This window comes from Equus przewalskii, chromosome 1, assembly GCF_037783145.1.
Source record: "Equus przewalskii isolate Varuska chromosome 1, EquPr2, whole genome shotgun sequence".
Taxonomy (NCBI): Eukaryota; Metazoa; Chordata; class Mammalia; order Perissodactyla; family Equidae; genus Equus; species Equus przewalskii.
Window position 1 is genome coordinate 171006500 of NC_091831.1, and position 25681 is coordinate 171032180.

The following is a 25681-nucleotide window of genomic DNA, read 5'->3' on the forward strand; positions in this document are numbered from 1 at the left end:
CAAAAGGGACAGGAGATAGATGTATGTACATGCGTATACATGTACATGTTTTTGGTGGTCTATATAAAAATTTGCTTTGGAAAAATACATAAGAAACTGCTAACACTAGGGCTATCCCGTGGGGAGGGTAACAGGGTAGCTGGAGGACAGTAAAAGGGAAGCATTCCTCAGTTCACCCTTTTGTGTATTTTGAATTTTGAGCAATATGAATGAGTGTGTATCAAAAGGAAAAATTAAAAGCACTTTACCTTGCGCCATTGTTCCTAATGACTTCCACAGTTTCTTCAACAAAATATCGATCCTTGACATATGCAAAAATATCATCACAAATTTCGTGTAAGCGTGAACGATGGGTAAGATTGGTCAAGTATAAAACTGGAATAATTAGTGGTTCTGGAAAACTCTGAAGATTCTGTCTTGCTTTTTTTTCTGACTCAAGTGCTTCCTGATAGGTCAGTCCAGGTCTACCCGTCACAGCACAACTCCACACAAGACTGTTGCACAGAATGGTTCGTTCAAAAAAGTCACTGATTAAAAAACAAAAACAAAAACCCATTACCTATCACTTCACAAATGTTATATTAAAAGCTGATACACGATTGTGCCTTTATTGCAAAATTTTATACAGAATCATAGAACTCAAACAAGGGTTTAGTAACTGGTTAACTTACGCATTAATACAAACCTAAGAGAAAGTATATTTAAACTGGACATTTATATTTTGCAATTTAAAGGTACATTCAGCCAAACTCGGACTCGGATTTCCATCAGTTTTGAAATTGGGAGTGAAACTGAAAATAAACCCAACCTTTTTTTTCCTTCTAAATTTTAAGCTTTATGTTCCAAAGCAGTCAAAACACTTAAGTCAATTCAAGCACTTAACTATGAATTTTAAAAGGCTTTAATATAATAGTGAAAAACCTGGACGTCTAAACATCTAACAATAAAAGAAATGTAAGTAAATTATAGTACTTCATACAATGAAAATTCATAGTCATTAACAGTATAGGGAGTTCTTAATAACATGTTAAGAGAAACAAAACTTTCCAGTTTGATTCCCCCTTACAGTTTTTGAAGGTAAAAGCTTACGAAGACCATATATATAGTATGGCCTCACTTGTGTTAAAAAAAGGAAGAAAGAAAAAGCAAAGAAAGGAAGGAAGGAAGAGAAAGATAAACTAAAGAAGCATGAAACATTTCTGGAATGTTATACAAAACTCAAGGTAGTAGCTACAAAGTCGGGTGGGACTAGGGGACCATTCTACTCAGCGCTTTTCTGCAATGCTGGAAGTTCTTACTATAAGCATTTACTTCTTTTCAAAAATTCCAGTCAGCCACTTTTAAAATGCAAGATATCTATAACATGCAAAGGTTTCTAAGGTATATTAAGTAGAAAAACTCAAATCACTGAATAACACAAACCTATATATATTAATTATAATAAAAACAAAAATGTGTGTATTTATACAAGCACTATAAACAGATGTTCCTATAGAGAAAAGGGGGGACTGGGAAGGAAAGAAAAGGAAACTTTGTTATTCTAAATACTACTATATTGTTTGTATTTTTATAATAATTTTTGAATTTTTATAATAAGCATGCACTCATTATTTTTACAATAAAACCTTTTTAAATAGAAAAGGTTAGACGTATGCAAAAAAAGTTAACAATGGCTGCCTCTAAGCGGTAAGATACGGGCAAATATATTCTCTCCTCTATACTCTGGTCTACTTTTCAATAATCATGTGTAACCGATATAATTCACTATTCTTTAACTTTTTCTCCTTGAAATCCCCCTTTCCTTCTCCCAGCATTCCAAAAAAATATTAAAACTGCTATATGTTTCCTTCCTGGTTAGTAAATCTGTATCAATTATCCCTGTAGTAGTCGATCCACAATAAAGATCTGCAGTAATTCCATTAAGACAATTTCATTTCAGGGGCCGGCTGCGTGGCCCAGTGGTTAAGTTCTCGCGCTCTGCTTCGGCGGCCCAGGATTTGCTGGTTGGGATCCTGTGTGCAGACCTAGCACCCCTCATCAGGCCATGCTGAGGCAGCATCCCACACAGCACAACCAGAAGGACCTACAACTGGAATATACAACTATGTACTGGGGGGCTTTGGGGAGAAGAAGGAGGAAAACAAAAAAGGAGATTGGCAACAGATGTTAGCTCAGGTGCCAATCTCTAAAAAAAAAAAAAAAAGATAGTTTCATCTGTATATTTGTCCGTAGAACAACAATAAAAATGAAATCTATGGAAATAAAGTAAGAGAAACTAATCATACCTTAACATAAATGAGATCTATAAAGAGAGAACATGCATATGCCAAATTACATGACTCTAATTCAGCACAAGAAGATTTTTTTTGAAGTATGCGCCCTTTAGTAGAGAACATAAGGGATGTATACCATTAACATACAAAGTAAAAAGTGATTATAAGACAGAGGAGATATCCCTTGGGAATTTAGAGGAAGGGAAAGAGGAGACGCAGGCAAAAAAGATCAAGAAATACTAGAACATTTTTTGGAGGAAGTGGTGTTATGAGTTAAGAAAGGAAAAGTAGAGTTGAAGAAAAATGCCGGAAGAAAAAAGATGAATATAAGCTGCTTATTATTCAAAAGAAAACCTATGTCAGATAAATAATTTGTTAGCTAAGAGAGAGACAAGAGACATACTCAATACGTGTTTATCAGTGGTGCAGAAAAAAATGAATAAATAAATGGATCTTCGAAGAGGTCTTATTTAATTTTTACTCCCTAAAATGCAGTTCACTTAGAAAGCTTTGTACAAGTTTTAAACTTTTTCCCATAGAAACAAACATATCTGTTAAGACTTAACTTCCCAAGCCAACAGATAGATAGCCATAATGTGCATGACGTAACCTCAAATAATGTAAACTATATCTAGTACTATTTAAGAAAAACATACTTCAAGTCTAGGTATCTTATACATTAACTAGTCTCTAAACCAGTGCTAAGAGAAATAGAATGCTGGCCACACACATAATTTAAAATTTTCTAGTGGCCACATTCAAAAAGTTTTAAAGAAACACTAATGAAATTACTTTTATAATTTATTCAACTCAATATATCCCAACATAATTTCATTTCAGTATATAATTAATATTGAAATATTTTACTTTTTTGTTGTTGGCAGTAAGTCTTCAAAATCCAGTATATATTTTACATTTATTGCACATCTTAATTCTGACTAGTCACATTTCAAGTTCTTAATAACCCCCCCGCCAAGTAATGGCTCCTGTATCGGACAGCACAGCTCTAGCCATGGCAGGTCAGTGTTTGGTAGCCTGGCGTATTTGGCGGGTCATGGGGTACTGATGACATGGCAGGGGGCAGACTTCACACTGAGCTGCAGTAAACACTATTTAGATTTAACATTGTTCAAAATGCCAAGAAGAGCAATGGCACAAGTGCCACAAACCTCCACAGAACACGTGCTACCAGGCAGAAAAATAGGCTAGTCAGTAACCAGTGATGTACGGCTGCCCTTCTACACCCAGGTTTACACCGACCAGCAAAGTATTTGCACTGTTTGTTTCCTTTGTTATTCTACAAAGTTGTTGTTACATTATAGCCCTGCTGTGCACAAAGATCCACCTTCAGGAGGAGGGAGGCAGGGCCCACCACCACAGTGGCCATTTTAAAGCAAGGGGAAAAAAAGCCTATTTCTCCCTACTCATCACTCCCTACCAGCATGGCACCATCTCTAACATTCCCTACCTTCACTGTCTCCCACTACTGCAATTCTGCTCTTCAGCCGTTCACCGTACACATTCAAATGTGTAGGATTGCGTTAATACTGAATTCTAGGGGGTTGGTTACAGTGCCTCTTCAATTTGTATATTATAAGAATATAAAATGATGAAACTTTTTACAAGAACCCCATTTTACTATTGTGAGCAAAAATTTATAAAAAGTTTAGGCTAATGTAGATCATCACGTCTCCGATTTATTACTACATTCCTTCAACAGTTCTCTTTACCAGAGGTGGACATGCTACAGGCCCAGAGGCAATCCAGCCTTCCACCTGTTTTTGTAGTTTTATTAGAACACAGTCACGCCCATACCTTTAGGTACTGTCTGATTGTTTTCTCACCACATCTGCAGAGCTGAGTAGTGCAACAGACACCCTCTGACCTGCAAAGCCTAAAATACTGATTGTGGCCCTTTAAGAAAGTTTGATGACCTCTGCTCTACCATTATTTCTTAATGAAAAACTGCTTCTAAGTTACCAGGTGAAGAACTGGTAAGAACACACATCTAATGTAAAGTCAACCAACTCTTTGGGGAACAAACTGAGCAACAAAGGGCAACATACAGCTAACCTGCTGGGTATCTGGAAAACTAAAAACCCAGTAGAATGAAGTGACATAAAAACCAGAAGCCAAACAGAGTACAATTCAGAAAAGATAAACGCAAAGCGTCCTCTACTAAAGAGCTAAACTATATTACCAGACATAAGACAAGAAAGATCCAGCACAATACTGCAGAAGAGATCTAAGGGACATAAGCAAACTCGTCTGTCCACAAAATAATTAGTATAACTGAGAAATGCAGCCATTTGTTAAAACTAACATAATTCTTGATTTAAATAGCATATGACATGCAAGAGATGGAAAGTATGGCTTATAAACTAAGAAAAGTAGTAACTGCTAGAAGACAGCATGGGGTGTTTTAACAATTTCCTTCACTGACAAAGTTACAAGAGCAGGAGATTAGGAGATCACGGGCATTGCCAACTTAACATGCCTTATGTTACAGAGAGAAATATCAGCTAGATGAAAATTACATTTATCTCTAAATGGTCAGGGGGATATTAAATTAAGAATTAACAGTGTTTAGAAAAAAATTCAAAGTGTTTAGAAAAACACTTTAATGAAATATTACTTGATACTTCGTGCTTCCTCTGACAGACTTACATAATGACAGACAAGGCAGGCTCCTAAAATCTGCAGATGACACTAAGGTGAGGAATAGCAATAAAGATTTTTTAAATCTAGAGTCTAAAACCTTAAGTGCAAATCAACAAAGGTGAAACATTATACTAGCTCAACAAAATTACTAGCTTAATGAATGTGGAAAAGGCAAACTTTAAGTGAGCAGCAAATTCACACTTCTGTGCCTTTTTGTACAGTTTCTTTCACTTAAAAAGTATTCTTTAGAGCACTCTCTGCCTGGAATGCCCTTTTTTCCCATTCTGTGTCTTGACAGCTCCATCTTTCAGGACTCAACTCAGAGGCTGTCTCCTATCTGAGGACTTGCCCAACTCCCCAGCAGTTCAAGCTCCATTTTCTATGCTCCCATTACACTGGCTCCATAGCACACATGTGATTTATGCCACTGTATTGCAGGCATACATTCATTTCCCACTAGAGGGACAAATTATCTCAGCATCTCCAAAGACTCTCCAAAGTATAGCGTCAATAAACAAAGGCACTCTCACTGGCAGCCCACATTTATTTTTGTGTGTATCTAGACAGAGAAAGTGTACATATGAATGGGAAGGAGGGAGGAAAGTCTAAATCTATGCTTTACTACTTGGAGAAGGTGACTCTGGCTAAGTTACACAACCTCAACGAACCCAGTTCCCCTTCTGCAAAAGGGGGCTAATATCTTCCATAAATAGGTAATATGAAAATTAAATAATATAATATGCCTGGTATAGTATATGTGCACTCAATAAATAGTACCACTTCTTACTGTTCAGGTACCATATTTGCAGAGAGATCCTAGAAGCATACACAGGAGAATAAGCAGTAAGGTAGAGGAACAATGTCAGAGGAACACATACAAGACTTGATAATCTTGGAAGAAAAAGTCTGTCATTGAGAAGGAGGCTAGAAAGAGGGATTAACTTCAGAGGGCTTATCAGCGAACACCCAAAATCCAATCAGGATGACCCAAGCATAAAATCTCATCAACTGCTTAGTGGTAGACTGTTTGCAGAGGGTTGAAGGTGTGCAGACTCCTTAGAAATATGACTTCGACACTCTTCTCACAAGAGGTGGAGTCTACTCCACCACCGCTTGAATCTAGGGTGGCTGTGAGACTGGCTCTGACCAACAAAATACAGAAATGGCATTGAGAGACTTCAGCTCTCACCTTCTTGGAACCCTGAGACCAGCACCAAGCCCAGATGAGCCTTCTGAGGATGAAAGGCCACATCGCAAGAAAAGCCATCCCAGCAAACTAACTCATCACCTTACATACTTTAAATATCTTACAATTCTATGTGTCAATTATACCCCACTAAAGCTGGAAAAAAATACACAAAGAAAGAAAAGCCATCTCACGTGAGGTCCCTGATATATGACTGAGGCCACCTGTTACTCCATCCAGCCTCAGCCTGGCCTCCAGCTGACTGCAGCTGAGTGAGAGAGCACAGAGGGACCAGCAGAAACCACAGTGGCATCCACACAACAGTGAGCAAATAAAATGGGTTATGCCGAGCCACTAAGTTTTAGGGTAACTTGTTACACTACAATAACTGACATATATATTTTCTGTCTGAAAAAAGAAAGTATTAACACAAAACACGGTAGGCTGCTAAGCAGATAAAAGGAAAAACTCTGAAAGAAAAGAATTTAAGAACTTCTGCTATACTGTCCAAGGAAAAAGGACTCATGGATCCAAACATCTGGGCCATGTGACAGATTTACTCCTAAAGAGGAGCTGAACACCTAATTTGAAGCTATGAAGGTTATCCAACTTTCCTTGAAAATTCCATGCTCACCAAATGGCCTTCTGAAAGTAAGATTTCATACATAGCTGATTATCAGTACGGGAACTAGTCTGTGTGAAAGGCATTTTTCCCCATTGTAAACTGATGGCATTCTGGTTTGTACACTTAATATCTAGAGCTTCATCATTTGGGGGTGTAGTAAAGAAGTCAAATGTCTGAGCAGACGGTAGAGAGGGGTACCTACACCAAGATCTAGGCAGCCAGCTTGAATTCCAAGCAATGCTCCCAAGTTCTTGGTGCATACTTCTGCAAACTTCAACAAACATTAGGAAGAATTCTCCATAATAAGCACCGTACATTAGTAAAGAAGAACATAAACTCTGGAGTCTTAGATACGTGTCAGAATTTCAGTGTCACCAAGCGCTAGATAAGCTGGTTTTCGACACTGATCTTGGATCTACTCTCCCTACCCCAACCCCAATCTCCTCATCTGCAGAGAGGGGGCTGTTGAAAAGACTGAATTAACAAGTGAGGAGCTGATGAACAATGAAAATGGGATGCCTTAGAAACTAATCAAACACTTTTCACTGGAAAGCCAGGTTGAATCAAACGGTGGTCTGTCAGTGATGTTGTAGAAGAGATTACTACATTTTTTATGAAAAGTGTGACTCACTCAAAGATGGGAAATACATTCTATTTCTAATTCCAAGGGTCTAAATGGCTAAAAAAAGGAGTTATTTTATTTAGATTAAGTCACTGGGTAATATAACAAATCATTTTCCTATCCCATAAATCTAGAATTTCTGGTATTCAGACTCCTCCCATTTTTTAACAATCCACAGGCAAAAAAAAAAAAGTAAAAACAAAATTGTTCTCAGCTATCCAAATTACAGAATAAAGTTTTATCTTATTTAGAGATTAAATTATGCACTTTAGTTTATGCATTTGCCTACAGTTAATATGCAATTTTTAAGGAGTCTTCTTTACTTATGGAAAGCAGGTCAAAGAAGAGTTAGCAATTAAAGAGCATGTAGTTCAAACAAACAAAATAAAGGAGTCTGCACTATATAATCACTAAGGATCCATCCTGGTCACAGTCTCTGTCTCAAAGAATTCAGCGTCTAGGAAAAGAGAAAATGTGAGGCAATAAATACATTGCGTTACAGTGCAATAACAGCAGATGTTACACTAGATAAAATGGAGGAGGTGATCATTGCTGCCTAGTAGGACAAAGGAGGAAGTGTTAGGCTATAATATCAAGTAAATAAAGACAGAAAACTATTTAGCAACTAAAAGGTCACTGGCAACCTCTACCAACCAGAGTTAGAGGCAAAAGTTACTTTGCATTGTGCTGGGAAGTGAACAAGGCCAGGAACTGTAGAAAATATTTTTCAGACTGATTAGAGAAAGTTCTATTCACGAAATCAAAAACCTGAGCAAAAAGGTGAGCATAGCAGTCTTCAGACAAATACAAAAGAAGAATGCACTTAAAGGATAATCTTCCGATTCATATAAACCAATTGGTAATTTAATGAATGAATGAAAACAGAAGTTTCCTTCATAGTTTCCCAAGACTTGTGCTGAGGCTCAGATTACCATAATACTGCAGACCACTATATATGATCCACCATGAATGCATTTTTGGAAAGATCTCTTTGTAATCATCTAGGAGAAAGAATAAGTAATGCCAAATTTAATACAATTAAATGACAGTTTTCTTCCAATTTTGCCAATTCAAAGTCATAGAGATTAAGACCTAAGAACACTAGGAGCCCTGCCTTGTTCAGGGTAAATGATTAAATATCTTTGCTCCCAAACCAATCGCCTCTCCTGAACTGTTTGTAATTTCCGAAAACCCAAACACTTCAGTACAGAGAAAAAAACCCAAAAAACTAGCTATTTTTAATGAATTTTTAATATCATAAGACTACAAAGAACACAGTTCCTTAATATCAATAAAAGGTAGTAGGTTTGGAATACCAAAAATTTCCTCCTTTATTTTGGCATTTCAGATTTCTCCAAGATTATAGCAAATCATCAAGAACCAAGTATATGAAAAGTGTTTAACTCAAAAAGGATAACAGTCATATTCACTCTCCCTTCTAAAGTGAGAAGAGCCTCTTAAGATAAGGTTGCTTACATCAAAGAAGAAGACTTTGAAATTTAAGCCCGTTTCCTATTTCGTTGGCAATCAAATACCATTTCTTAAATATTCAGAGTTATTACCAAGGATTTTAAACTTTAAAAAAAATAAGACATCATCCTCGTCAAATTACCTAATCCAAATTCACGTAGGTAGTTACAAAACTGAACTCTATTTGAGTAACAAAACAAGTCTGTACAGGAGCAGAGTTAAGATGTGCACTTCTATATAAAAGTACTCTGTGTTGAAAAACTTCTCTAGATAGAACACGTTTATGTGTACCTCCTTCCGTGGACCTGAAGAAAAAGAAGGCCTCCTTAAAATAAAACCTCAAAGGAACTGACTTTTCTAACTTCACTACTCATTTCTCAGACAGGTGCAGAGTTCGGCTAAAGCCCTCCCTCCATCAGGCCCCGACTCAGAAAAGGTGCCTCCTACACGCAATTTATTTGGTTGCTATAACACTTGGTTCCTAAGCCACAAGTGGAGAGGATAAAGCCTAAGAAAAAGGGAGGATCAGGCTGTTTCAGTGATTGATCAATTCAGGTTCTCACTTGGAGATCCTGTTTAAACACAGATATCTGAAACACCCCGTTGCTTGGCGTCACAGGACAAGGGGATCTCTCGGGATAAACCAGGCGAGGGACTGAAAATTTAGGGGCTGAAACTACACTCGCAGCGGCTCCGGATTCTTATCAAAACAATAGCGAGTGGCACATGTCAGGCGGCCCACATGTGCGGGGGGATAAAGAGGAGGCTGGCTGAGGCTGCAGTTGAACTTGTCTTAACCCCCTCCCCCAACTCCCCCCGCCGGCCTCCAGGCTCGCCGAAGCGCAGACCAGGGGCGCCCGGGGCCCTGCTCCCTCCCCTCCTCCTCCCCCGCCTAGCCCCGACTTCTTCCTCACCCGGTCTCCCGGGGGCGGAGACGCCGAGTTCTCCGCAGCCCGGAGTTAGTCACCCAGAAGAGGCGGTGACAGAGCGCACGGCTGGCGTCGCGCACTCCGAGGCCTAGCCGCACCGGACGGGAGGCCGCCGGCCCCGGCCCCCGCCCCCGGGAGCGCCCCCCGCCCCGAGTCTCACCTCCGCTCCCGCCCGCCCCGACCCTACCCTGGGCAGCTCCCTCGTCAGGCTCCACTCCACCGGGGAAGCGGCGCCCAGCCTGGCCGTTTCCTGCCCCCCGGGGGCGGGGATTCCCTCCCGGGGCCGGGGGCCGGCGGCCCCGAGCCGCTGACCCGGGCGGGGATCCCCTCGGCCGCCGGGCGGGGATCCCGGAACTGGCCGCGGAGCGCGCGTGTGGCCGCGGCGGGGAGGGGCGAGGCGGGGAGTTTCCGCCGCCCGGGCGGCCGCCGCGGCGAGAGGCGGTCCCCACGGCCGGCGGGGACCCCCAGCCTTGCCTCCCGCGGCCGCTCTCCCCGCGCACCCCGCGGCCGCTTGGGCCGCCCCGGGGCCCCGCGCAGTCACCGCTTCGGGCTCGGGGGCCGGAGAAGCTCAGGCCCGCGGCCACCCGTCACTTTCAAGTCGCCCCGTCAGGAGCCCGGGGCGAGGACGGGAGAGAAACAAAAGGCGGCCGGGAGGGCTCCCCCACGCCCTCGCACCCCCGCGCCGCGCGGCCCTTACTCGTAGTGGCGGAAGATCTCGTTGGTGACTCTACAGTAGAAAACTTCCTCGTCGGGCCGCAGGTCCGCGGGCGGCGGCTGTCTCACAAACGGCTTTCGGTGGAGCAGCGGCATCTCCCGGCCGCCCGCAGGCTCTCCCAGACCCCGGCCGCCCGCCCGCGTCGGCGCCGCTCCCCTATCAGAAGTGGAGGGAAACGACAGCCGGTAAGGTGGGGAGCGCTCGGCGGCGGGGGCCGGTCCGCGCGCCGGGCAGGCTCCGCTGCCTTTTGTGTGACCGACGCGCCGCGGCCGCCACCGGGCCCGAGGTGGCCCCTGTCGCCGCCGGCGTATGGAGCGAGCGGAGCCCCAGTCGCCGCCTCTGCCCTCCCGGCGCGCCCCACCTCCGCACGCCCGGCCGCCGGCTCACAATGGGGCCGAACGCCCCGCCGCGAGCGGGCGGTGCGGGAGCGCGGCGGCCCCCTCCCCCCGCGCCGGCTCCCTGCCCGCCGCCGCCGCCGCTGCCGCGGGGCTCACAACGTGCTCGGCGCGCCGCCGGCCCGCCCGACACCGCGAGGGAGCCGGCCGCGGGCGGCCCCCGGCGCCGCTCCGCTTTGTTCCCCCGCTCGCCTCCACTTCCCCGCCGGCGCCGGCCGGCGCCCAGCGACCCCACGGAGCCCTTCACCTGCGAGCACGCCGACGGCCGCCCCTCCGCCGCTCCGCCACAGAGGCAGGAGGGGAGGCTCCGTCCTCCGGGGGTCGCCGCGCGCCGGCCCCGCCGCGCCGCCCGCCGCTGCTCCCGCTGCCACGGCCTGGCTCCGCGCGGGGGATCGCGTCCCACCGCCGCCTCCCCGCCTCTCGGAGCTCCTGGGAAGTTTCTGATCGACTTTCGGCTCAGAAGGAGGAAGAGCTGTTGGGAGGAGCTTTTCACTTCTCGCTTCTACCTTTTTATTGGCTACTCGATGACTTTTACAGCCTGTCACTGATACAGGAAGAGACGGCGGAGAGCCTGGGAGAGCTACATTATTAATTAATGGAGCAACCCCTCGTGAAGAATCAGAAGCATCCTCCATGTTTGAGATTATCGGCCAAAAGATCTGGGGAAAGCGCTGGGGTTGGTAAACACATGTCGAACAAAGTAAAGCTTTCCTCTTCAAGTCTGGCACCGTCGCTCGGTTACACGATGGGGAAAGGATTCCAGTTAAGATTTAACTTGTACTTTAAAGATGGGAAGGGAAATGAGGAATAAGAAATAAAAAGTATTTTGATATTTTCTTCTTCAAAATTGGAATTCTCGTGTCTAAAACATTATTTCGCTTGTGTAAACATCCATCTTGAAAAGAAAACACCTTTCTTGACAGCATTTCTCTTTAATACTTAGGACAATTCAGTCAGACTTAGCAGAGGAAAGACCAAAAAAGTGTATATTAGAAAATGTCATCCTGCCTGTGGGACCCCCACATATTTAAAACTAAAAAACGCCTTTAAAAAGCAGTATTTAGGATACGACTGAAAATATTTTGCAAAGGATCAATATTTAAATCACTCAGAATTTTAAAGATTATAGATTTGCTAGTGAATTTCCCCTAAAGCAACTTTTCTTTATCTATAATTGTCATTTGTGAAACTAATTTTAATGCACATAACACGTGACTTTTGAATTAAAAAGAAGTTTCGAAACTACAAATAACTCCGAATGTTTGCCAGCTTTTTAAAAGTGGTCTTTTTCACTACTGCCCTTGACATTTGCTTATTTGCAGATTATCGTGTGAGAATGTCTAAAAGACAGTAAGGTTGAGGAACAGTCATTCAACAAAAAATTAATTCCCAATACTGTGATAGAAACAATGTGGGATCATCTTTACATCTTCAAATTAAGTACTTGTGTACATTGGAGCAGAAAATGTAAGGAATCCAAATCTCAAGAGTTACCATTTTTTAGCTTTCAAGATACTTTTATGGTGGCTTACAAAATAAAATTTTGTGAAAGGCACTATATGCTTTGAGTGTTTTAAAAATCATTAATGCTCGCAAAATAAAATTTTGTGAAAGGCACTATATGCTTTGAGTGTTTTAAAGATCATTAATAAAATTAATGTACCTTACTGTATGAATATAGAAGTCACAGAGGCTTAGAAGTGCCCTCAGTAGCAAGTATATTCTTTAAGCTGTGTAAACTCTTCAAAAATTATGCATTAAAAAATCTGGTGTTTTAAACTGACCTCCAACTAGTACACTGAATGACCATTTAGAATTCCCTACCTAGATAGTATCTAATTTTCCAGGTGAAAAATTTAGAGCCCACAAAGGTAAACTCAAAAAGGGGGACAAGGAGGATGGACAATTTTCAACCGACATTGAAGCATCTGTCTCACAATTCAAAATCCCAACCTAACTGTTAAGTGAAAAACAGGTGAAATTTTCTCTGAATATACAGTATTTATATTTCTTAGCTCTCACTATTTGATAAGCTGTTAAAATAATTTTGTTAAAATCACGATCAAAAATAGTTACATTGATTTTATTTTTATTCAATACAAAATTTTAAACAATTGGATTCTTTTTTATACTAACTTGAAATTTTATCCTACTTCATCAAAATACTATCATACTCAATTTTCCTTCTACCATATTCAAATTTCAATACTATCATAACTCAATTCTCTGAGTTACATACATAGGATTTCTTTTAACGGTTTGTGATACTTAATAAACGTTATACTTAGTTGTTCATTGTGAATTCAGAATAGCTTTAGTAAATTATAATTGTCATATTTAAAAGTTTAGTTTGATGTGTTTATAATACTTGATCAAATTGATAGCATACCTAAGCTACTTCAAAATAACACTCCTCTTAAAGTTTTCCTACACATTTACTACTAAAACCTTACCTAATGTATTATTTCATATTTTGGTATGATGATTACTTTCTTGCTTTATTAACCACCACTTCTAGGCATTTGAGGGTGAAAAGTTCATTGCTGTATTCAGAAAGTATTTAAAGGATACTGTCATGAAATAGGACTTTGTGTAAAAGAAATTGGATATATTGTAAAGGAAACTATGAAAAAGTATCATGGAAAAAAATAGAGAAGACAATGAAATTGAAATCATTTAATTTTTTAACAATTTAATTCAATTAAACACTTAGGCTCCTTTTTTGTGCCAACACGCTGTAGTAGCTCATGTAAGGGGTACGATATAAATGTATCCTGGCCTCAAAACATGTACAGTCTTGTAGAGAAGAGATGACATTGAGACAGATCATCCAATACAAGAATTGTGTGAGTCGATCATGAGCAACAAAATGCAAAAGAGAAAAAGAAAAGATTAGAAGAAAACGTAGAAGAGGGACCCAGGATCAGACCTAAATTAAGGTATCCACGGGCATGATTTGAAGAGCAACAGATATGTTCCCACATATCCTTGCCTCTTTGAAGATGCACTCCCCTCCCCCACATCAGTCACCCCTCTGGGTGAAGACACCAATGGCCCCCACTTAAATGCAAAATGTAAATAAACTAGTTAGGCAAGACATATATTAATCTAATATTGACAAGACATAGTTTAATATTTGAGAAGGTATACTGCCTTAGATAGGTAAAGACAAAACAAGACTATGAAGATGTATTTTAAAAGCTTGAGCTAGAATACTTTTCCTGTCTTTTATTGACTGATTAAGAAAGGCTTTACTTAGGTGGTTTGGTGCGACAGTAATTACTTAGAGCTGAAGGAAACCTTTGGGAACTCTTAATTCTCTTTTTTGCAGCTAAAGAAGCTGAAGCTCAGGGCCTAGAATCTAGGCCTCCTGATTGCTTGTCCAGTCTCTTTAGACTACACGGCTCTTTCCTTGGATCTGATAATATCTAATTTTCTTGTGTACCCTACTTACACTGTATCCATAAATAAGCTAAAATACCATTCCAAATCCTCCCTAAAGTGTTAAAATGTGTAAGGGGATAAGATATATTGCTCATGATCACAAACATTTATTTTCGAGAATCATCCAGGAAAGCGATGGGGGTAATAAGAATCTTAACTTTGTCTAATTCAACAGCTGACGAGTCCTATCGCCATGCTTCAGTTAATACATCTCACACACAGAAACACTTCATGTCCCTTACCTCTAAGTAGCAGTTGTAAAAAAGTATTTAGAGTATAGCTTCCCTGAACCCTTCTGAGAAAGATGTCCTTTAAATATATACAAGGAACATCTTCAACTTCGTAACTCCTTTCCTCAGTATCTCTAACACCTGTTTCAACTCTTCTACGTTCTCTTCTTAAAGTCTTCCTGAAGAATTCATGACGTTTTACCCATAAAAGATATTCTAAAGAAAAGATTCTTTTCTTTAGAAGCAATGAATATGTTTCCCTTCGTATCTGAAACCACTGCCCTAGTGTCGGGATAGTGGTTCTAGACCTTAGCTGCCCATTGAAAGCACCAGAGGGGTTTTTGAGAAACACTGGTGCCTGGGCCATGCCCCAGACCAATTAAAGCAATCGCTAGAGTAGGGACCCAGGCATTCGGAGTTTTGAAATGAACCCAGGTGGTTCTAATGTACTGTGAAGGTTGAGAACTACTATGCCTAGAGGAGACTAGCTTCTTAGTGCTGAAGTGGTAATGTTGGCAAATTTGGAATGCATTTTTTTATTCAACCTCTTGTGAATAAAGTCATGAATTATGGGATGGTAGTAGGGGTTGAAAGAATAGTCTATGGCCATCATTATTATCACAGTAATCATTTACATTTAATGAATGCTTCCAGCTGGTCAAGCATTGTGCTAAGGGCTTTAAATGAATCATCTCATGCAATTCTCACAACAAAGTACTGTTTATTATTTCCATTTTACAGATGAAGCCTTTGAGGCTCAGAGAGTAAGTAGCAAGCCCAAGGTCATACAGCCCAGAAGCAGAAAAGCCCAAATTATTGACTCCGGAGTCCAAGTTCCTTACTACTCTTCTATATTTCCATAAGACTGATTTCTAGTCTAGCTCTGATAAAAATTGAAACAGGGAACTTGATCCTATGCACTACACCATTTAGAACTTGTAATGATTAAGAATGTTTGTTAATCATAAAAGTACTAGAGGAAACCGTGAAAAAATTTTAAATGATCTCAGAAGTGGGGAAAGCCTAAGCATAGCACAAAGCCCAGAACCCATAGAGATAATTCTATAAAATAAAAGTTTCTCCCTGACAAAAGCTACTACAAACAAAATGGGAAGACAAATATCAAACTGGGAAAAAATTATTTGCAACTCACTGACAAAGGGCCAGTTTCCCTAATATATAATGTCCTATTTCCCTATTATTTAAGTAATAAATCACAGTAGCCCAGAGAAACAGAAAAGGAAATACAAACGGCTTTTAAAACATAGAAAAAGATTCTCAACCTCACTCATAATAAGAGAAAAGAAAATGAAAACTAAAGTGAGATGACATTTTTCATCCTTCAGATTTGCAAAGATCACCATCACATGTTGGCAAATCTGTGGGGAAACAGGCACAACCTCTATGAAGGGCAAATTGGCAATATTTACGCAAAATTACAAATGCACATGGAAGTTTCATCTCTAGGAAGATATCCCACCAATATATTGAATAGAAGACTATATTTTGGCTTTCTTATGAATAGCATAATACTAAAATTAAAGGAAATGTCCATAATTAAATAAATTGTGATATGTCCATGCAGTGGAGTAGTGTGCAGACATAAGAAACAACGAGGAAGTGAAAAAAAGCAAGGTGCAGAAAAATATGTATGGGGGGTTAATATATACACACGCACATATTTGTTTGATACAGAAAATGCACCTGGATATATAGGAAAATAACACACTGGTTGCCTCTGGGAAAAGAATTGCTGGGGACATGGATGAAAGAGAGACTTTTCACTGTAGAAAGATGAATAAAAATGTTTAAGATACAGAGATTAGTGGATAAAGAGGCAAGTCAGGACAGATAACTAATGTAATAAAGTCCTTCACTTCACAATTGGAAATAAGTTTAGAACTGCAAATAAAAAGGAAAAATGACTGTGTTAAATATTTTACAGGACCTCACATGGTGCCTTTCCCATGACATATTTGTTGGATGGAGGAATGGTTAGATGGATATATAAAATACAAATTTAATTTGATTACTGTGAAATAGATAGAGTCAGATGGATGGCTGCTTTCATCTTAACCTGGAAATAGAATTTAGATTACATATTTCCGAAAAACTCTCTCTAGATTGCTTATGTTAATAATTAGTTACACAGAACCAGCCCCGATGGCCTACTGGTTAAAAGTTCAGCGCTCACCACTGCAGGGGCCCAGGTTTGCTTCCCAGTCACGGAACCCCACCACTCATTTGTCAGTTGCCATGCTGTGGCAGTGGCTCACATATAAGAACTAGAAGGAGTATATAACTATGTACTGGGGCTTTGGGGAGAGATGAAAAATTAGTTACACAAACAAACACATAGAAAAGGAGAACAGATTGGTGGTTACCAGAGTGGAAGAGCGTCAGGGGAGGGCGAAAGGGGTAAAGGGGCACCTTCGTATGGTGATGGATAAAAACTAGACTATTGGGGTGAGCATGATGCAGTCTATACACAAACTGATATATAACATAATAATGTACACCTGAAATTTGCACAATGTTATAAGCCAATATAACCGCAATAAAATAATTGGTTTTTTCGTGTGCCCATTTATTCAACGTGATTGGGTAACTGTATCATATATATGCACCATACAGAAATGTCAAGTTTTTTAAAAAACAGAACACTGAGTATTTAAGAAGGTATTGTGGCCTTAATTAAATCCCTCATTCAGAAGGCACTTCAGTAACTTTCAGTGCTTCAAAGTCATGATCAGCATCACTGCACAGAACTGAAGAAAAAATTTATTTGTACCATGTATGAACAATAATTTCCAGTATTATGCAAGAAAACTTTGTTTTAAGCATTTTCTTTTTTCTTTCCGTTCAATTAAAAATAAAACGAACACTAGTACAGTTTTTACAAATATTTTATTTTAATGAAGCCTGTACAATGTCCATTTAAAACCCATCTCCCAGGCCAAAAAGTACACATAAGATAAATAAGAGCAGTGTTCTATTGTATTCACGTCTGCATGAGTAACTTTATTAACTGCTAATGAAAATTAGAACTTTTCTGGGATCTTCCGACAAGATTTTTCTTTAATCTTAAAATGCCTTCTCTTCAGTGAAGCCGTTTGAGGAGTCAGTCATTACTCTCACCATCTCTGTCACCTCCAAGGCAATCTGATGTTTTTCTTCCAGTAGAAACCCTCAGATTTTAAATGTAGCTTCAAGTTAAGGAAAGGTCATTTTTCCATAGTTTGATTCTCTGAAAAACTTCCATCTCCCACCGAAAGTCATAGTTCGGGAGTGAAGCAATTACATGCTAGAACTTCAGGGCCAAGTGGAAAGTCATCATGAACACTCACATTGATCGGTCTTATTTATCACAAGCCTGAAAATGCACAGTCCTGGAAAAGGTGGCATCTCTGTGCACACACGTAATTTTTAAAAAGGAGAGGGCAATATGAAGGGGGCTGAGGTTTGATCACCAAATATCACCACAATGAAAACAAACGATAAGGAATAATGGGCACTAGCACTCAAACTACCAGATGTTTTAAAGAGGTGGGGTGCCAGTTTTCAATTCCGTTTTCAACACCACATTACAAAAGAACTATTTTTAAAAATAAAAAAGGATTGAGAGAAAATAAAAAAAAATAAAAAGAATATCTAAACTGTCGAGTGACCCCGTTTGTTCTGATTAACTTCGATCACATCTTCTTCCTCCATCCCCAGTTCTTTTGGAGTGTGATTATCAGCAATTCTCTGACCTTCAAAGAGAAACCTGAGGGGAATTCATTGGAACTCCCTGTCTTTGACAGTGTGACTCTTTGAGTTCCTTGAGATGTGTCGTCATTGTCACTTGGAAGTGAATCTCACTGCTATCCTGTCCAATGACTTTCAGTTTTATGTCTTCCCCTTCCTTCTGATACCCCAAATCCTCAGTTGAAGGTTCTGCCTCCTGGGCAGACATGGTGATGGCAGCTTCCTCCGGGCGTCTCCGCACAGCAACAGCCCGGGGCAGGCAGGACCAATAGAATAATTTTAAAAAATAGTTATATACCAATTTACAGAACAACTCATACTGCATTCAGCCTAATAGATTCATTATTGTTTTTAAAAATAAAACATATAAGGAACAAGTAGAAAGTTTTAAAATGTGAATTACAGGGTTCTTTTTCTTATTTTTATCAACTGCAAAACTAATTTTTAAGTTGTAGTTTATCTGTAGTAAAATAGCTATTAAAGTTGCACTAATATTTGCCATCTCATTTACTAATTTCTGTTAATACTAGAGTATAAAATACTAGAATCTATTTTGTTCCTCCTTTACTTTCCCTTTAGAATTCAGGCTATAACCTACTGTCAGATATCATTTTAAATATTACTGTACATTTTTAAAAATATGTATTTTTTAAAGATTGGCCTGAGCTAACATCTGTTGCCAATCTTTTCTTCTTCTCCTCTTCCTTCCCCCCCCTTCCCCAAAGCCCCCCAGTACATAGCTGTATATGGTAGTTGTGGGTCCTTCTGGTTGTGCTACAGGGGACGCAGCCTCAGCATGGCCTGATCAGCTGCGCCATGTCTGTGCCAGGATCTGAACCAGTGAATCCCTGGGTTGCCGAAGCGGAGCGTGCAAACTTAACCACTCCGCCCCTCCCCCCCTTCCCCATCGCTGGACTGGCCCCTAAAAAATCTTTTTAAAAAGATTTACTACGATGCCTGAAACACAGTAGGCACTCAAAACCTATTATTAGAAAGTATATATTCTGTCATTTTTCTTATAATATTTAGTGTTTATAATATTCAATTTATAATGTTTATAATTAGGAATTTTTTTTTTACTAGTTAGCTTATGTGGTCGAAGCATAGTATTACCGATATAAATACTGCAAGTTTGACATCAATAACTAGCCCCATATTGCAATGCTTATATATCCATAGACTACCTGCCAATTATGGATGAAGAGATAGAATTAACACAGTTAAAATTCAGAACCCAGTTCTGAACATATTATTGCCAAATTCTAATCTAAGAGTTCCTGGTGAAACATTTGCTAATGCTACAGGTGCCTTATAAAATAAAACGTTTAGGGTTTTCTCCCTTTTATTTCTGTTGCCATCATTATACTAGAACCCAGGAGTCATGCCACTACCCTATTTTCTCTGATCTAAATGTTTAGGTGAAAACACCCATCTCTTATTTCCTTAGCACAACTGAAATTTATCTTTCTTTCTTTTTTTTTTTTTTTGACTAAAAAAGATAAATTTCACTCAAAGCTATCAGTAAACTGTTTCTCACTAACTTCTTAGACATCACATAGCTGGCATCTAGAAACCACCTTACCTATCAGAACAAGCATTTTGCCCATTTCAAGTACAAAAACCAAATTCCCCAATACTAAACACTTTTCTTTTTCCCTTTTCAAACTTCTCTCTTAAAATAAAGACCTCACCCTCAGTTCCCATTGGTAGGCAGGATAATAGCCCCCAAAGAGGGCCACAGCCTAATCCCCAGCACCTGTAAGTGTTATCTTACATGGCAAAGGAAACTTGCAGTGTGATTAAGGATAAGGACCTTGAGATGAAGAGAATTGCTGGACTATCCGGGTGTGCCTAATCTAATCACTTGAGTCCTTAAAAGTAGAGAACCTTTCCTGGGTGTGGTTAGAGGTAGATGGGATGGCTGAAGAAAGGTTAGAGAGACGTGATGATACTGATTTGGAATGGAGAAAGGGGGCCACAAACCAAGGAATGCAGTGGTCTCTACAAGCCGGAAGAGGCAAGGGAATGGATTTCCCCCTAGAGGCCTACAGAAAGGAACGTAGCCCTGCCTGCACCTTTATTTTTGCCCAGTGAGATCTGTGTTGGACTTCTGACCTACTGCTAAGTTTCTGGTAATTTGTTAGAGCAGCAATAGAAAACTAATACATCCAGTTTTCAGGCTGAAAATGTTCCTAATCGTCAGCTGATGTTCATGGCAACAGTGAATGATATTCTTTAAACCTTAATGAATGATTTAGCTCTTTCAAGCTGAGGTTATTAGCAACTCCTAGAGTTGTCTGTAATGATTCATCTGGTAGCTACCCCTTCAAGTTGCAAAAATTCATTTAGTCATTTCATAATGCATCATTACCTTAACCATATACAACCATAACATATATATATATATAGTCAGAATTAGTATGTACATAGTAAGAGGATGATTATAAATAGACAAAGGCTCTTTTTTTCCTCATTCAAGTCTATCTCACACCTCCTTAGGGATCTCACTCCATCAATCATCTTCCTTCTATCTAATAGCAAGCTCTCCTTCACCACTGAGATCTCTGCCCTTAGGCTGTGATCTCATGCAAATCTCTTTCATTGTGGTGGTAGGGAATTAAGTATATGTCTTTATCTTCAGCACTGTTTATTTTCTCAACCAGCATGTTTAAGAGGAAACCTATGCTCCTTGTTTCTACTTCATTTCTCAACCCTCCTTAGCCTCCCAATACCCCCCTAAAACTTCTCTTGATTCTGACCCCCTCACTGCCAAATCCCATAGACTCTTACCAGCAAAGGGTCCGCCTCCTTCACTCCGCTCCTCTGCACCCTCTCCTACCGCGGCCTCTGTGATACACTCTCGCCTGGTGCTCCTCCTACCCGCCTTTCTCAACTCCCCTGAGTCTCCTTGGCATCACCTCTTCTCCACCTATTCCCTAAATCCTGGTGTTTCCCAGCTTTTTCCCATGCCTTCCTCTTCTCTCATCACTCCTCAGGGAAGCCTTCTCTAAATCAGCACGTCCTCCTGACTGCGTTAACTGCCCCCATTCTCATTGGAATATGAGCTCCTCTAGGGTCTTCTTGTTTCCTTAGGGACTTTACCACAGCGCCTTGAAGATTTTTGAGATGAGGAATGACTCATCAAACTGATGGTTTATTAAGACTAATCTGGGTGTTTTATGTAAGACTGACTGAGTTGGGTAGAGCCCGGGGGCAGGGAAACTAGTTGAAAGGGCATGGGAGAAGTACAAGCATGAAATGACAACAGCCTGAACTATTGCCTTGGCAATGCAAAGGAAGAAAAGCCAGGAGAAATATTTCAGTGGCAGTATTTCATGACATAACTTCATGACACATTAAAGGAAAGGAGAGGAAAAGTCAGAGATGACTAAAAAATGTCAGACCTGGGAGACTAGAAAGGTAATATCATTAACAGAAATGGGGTAATCATGAATAGACATAGGTTTGGGAGGAAGATGAAGCATTCAGTTTTAGATATGGAACATCGAAGCAGAGATGCCCTGCAGGCAGTTGGAAGGCTGGGCTCTGAAATCAAAAGAGAAATCAGCAGTGGGGTAATGGTTAAATTCGTGCACTCCCCTTTTGCAGCCTGGGGTTCACCGGTTCAGATCCTGGGCACAGACCTACACACTGTTTATCAAGCCATGCTGTAGCAGGCATCCCACATATAAAGTAGAGGAAGACGGGCAAGGATGTTAACTCAGGGCCAATCTTCCTCAGCGAAAAAGGAGGATTGGTGGTGGATGTTAGCTCAGGGCTAATCTTCCTTAAAAAAAAAAAAGAGAAATCAGGATTGAGGCTATACATTAGGGAATTGTTTCCAGAAATATAACAAAAGCCTATGAAAGTTGATGGGTATACAGTAGGTGATTAATATTTGCTAAGTAAATAAATCTCTTGATATTCTTTCCTCTATTCAAGTACACAGCGCAAGTACCAGAATGCCCAATACACTCAGCAGCACTCCAAACACCTCACTGTCCTACCATGGGTAACCCCCAGCATTTGCTTTTTCTGTTGCTTCTTCCTGGCTGATCACTGCAAGATATTACAAAAATGTGCTCTCTAACCTCAGAGGCCTTCAATGACACACTGAACGTCTTTTAAGTCATCTCTTACTGACATTCTATTGAACGCCCTACAACAGGTTTTCTAATCCTCTTTCCATTTTTCTCAAGCCTCCAACCTCCTTCCTTTCTTAGCCTTATTTTGCTCTTGGCACTCACCCTGCATCTTAATTTATTTACAAAATCTGGGCCATTTGAAATGACTTCTATACTGAACCCAAATTTTCTTTTATTTTTACCTCCCCTTTTTCCCTTCCCTATCGTCTTCTCCTTTCCAAGGTTATATCTCTGCCTTTGATCACATTTCTTTCAACCTCTAAGACCTAATTCTGTGACTTCCTTCTCTAACACCTCCCCTCTGCAGTTGCTCCTTTCTTTAGGCCTCCTAACATAGTCAAGCCCCTCTTATCCTTAAAACGACTTTTTCCCTTCTCTTTGATTCCCTCAGCGCTACCATCTTGTCACAAATTTTTGGGTAACTAAGTAATACAAACTTCAAAATTATATGCAGTCTCGACAGTGGTTTGAATTCTTGCTAGAGCAGTTTTATTTGTGTTAGTATGTCCTATATGTTTGTGTCAGAATCTCCAAAATGTAAGTTTCTGTAGGTCAGAAATCATGATAAATTACTCACAAAATGTTTTCAGCTATGACTGATCAAGAAAGAGTTGTGAGATTTGGGGTGCTGACTTCTGAGAAATAATAATATAACACTACTTTGCCTTTAGCTGTTTCCAAGGAGCTAAAATTGTTCATGCTCTTAGAGTTGTCATGTGATGGTTATCTCTTAGTCATAAGTCAGGATTTTTCTGATGTCTATAACAATTGCAATTATATTCATTTAAGACAGTAAGCAAGAGTGTTGGGCAATCCATATAGCAACAAACGTAGATATTAGTATGAGAAGTGGGCAGTCAAGTTTTAAACTTAGAAGTCACTATGAGAACGCTATTTTCTTCCATTATTAATTTAGATACAATTAATCTTCATAAAAGTTACTGACTTTACGTTTTAGAACTTTCTAGCAGGAAAGTTGACAGTGCTTTTCCCTTTGTACTCTACACATACACCTACATTTCTCCTATCCTAAAAAGCTAATTTTAGCCTTGTTCCACTATAGCTGCCTTCCTAATTGTTAAGTTAGAGAAAATGCCAGAATACGATGCTAAGTATTTGGATCTAAGAGCTAATGAATGAAACATTTAAAAGCTTAAATTAATTTTTTTTTCAGTCAACATGTGGACTTTATAGTCTCTGCTGTTTTAACATTTTAAAGACTCCTTATAACATTATCAAACAAGTTAGAACTCCACAGCTATCCCTTTGACTGAAAAACACACAGGAGCTTGCTCCTGATTAGATTATTGTTTTTCCATACATAAATGGCTTTTCTCTGCAAAATATGCTTAGGGTGAATGTCCAACGCCAGCCGAATTCCCATGCTTTTGTACCCACTGTTCTTCTCTAGAAAGAAGAACCATTTAGTCTACAAAACCAGACATGATTAGAAGATTTCTCATACTATCATTGCCAACCTGGTTACAACATGTTTATTAGCAGAGCGACATTTGTTTGAGGATGAATTAGGAGTATTAAGTTATGTCACAGAAACACTACGTAGGAAACTATGTTTAAATTAATTTTTATAACCAACTTTTTAAAAGTTATTTTTATAATTTTACAAAAATAAAATATGTATTTTATATTATCCCAACAAAATTAAAGCCCACAACTAGAACACTTCTAAAAAATATTTAAGGATATTGTGATTTACAGTAAAACAAGTTTATTCCTTACAGTTAGGTATAAAAATTCAATTGAAAAATCATTTAGAGAGCAACTGCTAGGTATGGAGCATTTTGCCAAGCATTGAGCTTAATGTTTAAGAATAGTATAAGAAAGCCACAATGGCTCAGATTAAAAGTCTCTTACAAACACATAGAGAAATACATTCTATATTATTATTCCCATTTTATAGATATTAAGGCTGAGGTTTAACAGGGTAAAAAAAATTGTCCAAGTTCCAACAGCATGCAAGTGGAAGAGTTGGGATTCAAATTCAGATTGATCAGATGTCAAAGTCTACTCGTTCAGCAAAATCTCTGAGTGGCTTCTTTATGCTAGACACGTTCTACAGACTTGGGCTATGTCAGGGAAGAAAAGAGAAGGAGATTCCTGCACTCTGTGCTTATACCCACTAGCTGACGACTACTCTGTCTTCTCTCCTGCCACTCATCTACAGAAATAAAGAAAAATTTACTTTCCCAAAATTAACCCTTCTACCTAGATTGTTGATTTTATCACCTTTATTACAAGTCTCCTTTGAAACCCGACTTAATCAATTATTGCCTTTTCCCCTGGATCCATGTAACTATGTTAAATATACACATCTCTTCTTGAAAAAGGTCTCCACTTGTCCCTATTCCTATTCCTTTTTCTCATCCACACCATACCCCAAATTCTGCGGCACTCGTTCTCTCTTACGCTCTGCTAGCTGGTTTTCCTTCCAAGGGTTGTTTGCAGTCAGTCTTCTTGCCTCTCGATTTGTCTACAACATTTAACCATGCTGACCACACCTGGAAACTCCTTCTTTGATTGCTGAGAAGTCACTTTATCCTGGACTTCAAAGAATGGTATTTCTACATCCATAAGAGTATCTTTTTTATTATTATTATTTTAAAGATTGACACCTGAGCTAACATCTGTTGCCAATCTTCTTGCCCAGGATCTGCACTGGCGAAACCCTGGGCCACAAAGCAGAGCATGTGAACTTAACCACTCGGCCACAGGGCCAGCCCCCATAAGAGTATCTTTAATAAGAAGGAATAGGACCGTCTCCTGTGAATACTGTCATCACAGTGAGATGTTGAATAGGTCAGAAAATTGGCTAATTTTTTCTTGAAGTCATCTAGAGGAATTTTTTCTTTTCATTTTTTAAATTCTTTTTAATACAAACAAGATGATACATATTCATATTTATTGCATCATGTATTTCACTGGAAAGTAGAGATAACTACAAGCTAGTATACAAGTCAGACATAATTTCTGCACCTCAGCAGGTAACTCAGAACTGCTTCTGACTCAAGATAGACACTCAGAAGCAGATACAAGAATTTTAAAAACATGGATTTAGAATCATTTAATGTTAGGACAAAAAGTTCCACATAAGTGTATTCCAGCCTCAAAATAACAGTGTTTACTATAGTTCCTCTAAAACAGTAAGAAAAGATAAAATTATGTTCAATATACTACTCAAGAGTCTGAGAATGCGTTATCTGTATGTATATATACATACA

General features: G+C 39.8%; 1 protein-coding gene and 1 pseudogene across 1 annotated transcript in view; both read right to left on the reverse strand.

The window, feature by feature from the left end:
* BAZ1A (bromodomain adjacent to zinc finger domain 1A) overlaps positions 1-11258 on the reverse strand; it is an 83678-nt gene extending 72420 nt beyond the window's left edge. The window contains 3 exon segments of the mRNA XM_070588083.1: positions 249-527; positions 10464-10637; positions 11124-11258. Of these exon segments, the coding sequence (XP_070444184.1) occupies positions 249-527; positions 10464-10576 (392 nt within the window). The 5' untranslated portion in view covers positions 10577-10637; positions 11124-11258.
* Positions 11259-18070: 6812 nt separating this feature from the next.
* Positions 18071-18747, reverse strand: LOC103546410 (small ubiquitin-related modifier 1-like; annotated as a pseudogene).
* Positions 18748-25681: the final 6934 nt, after the last annotated feature.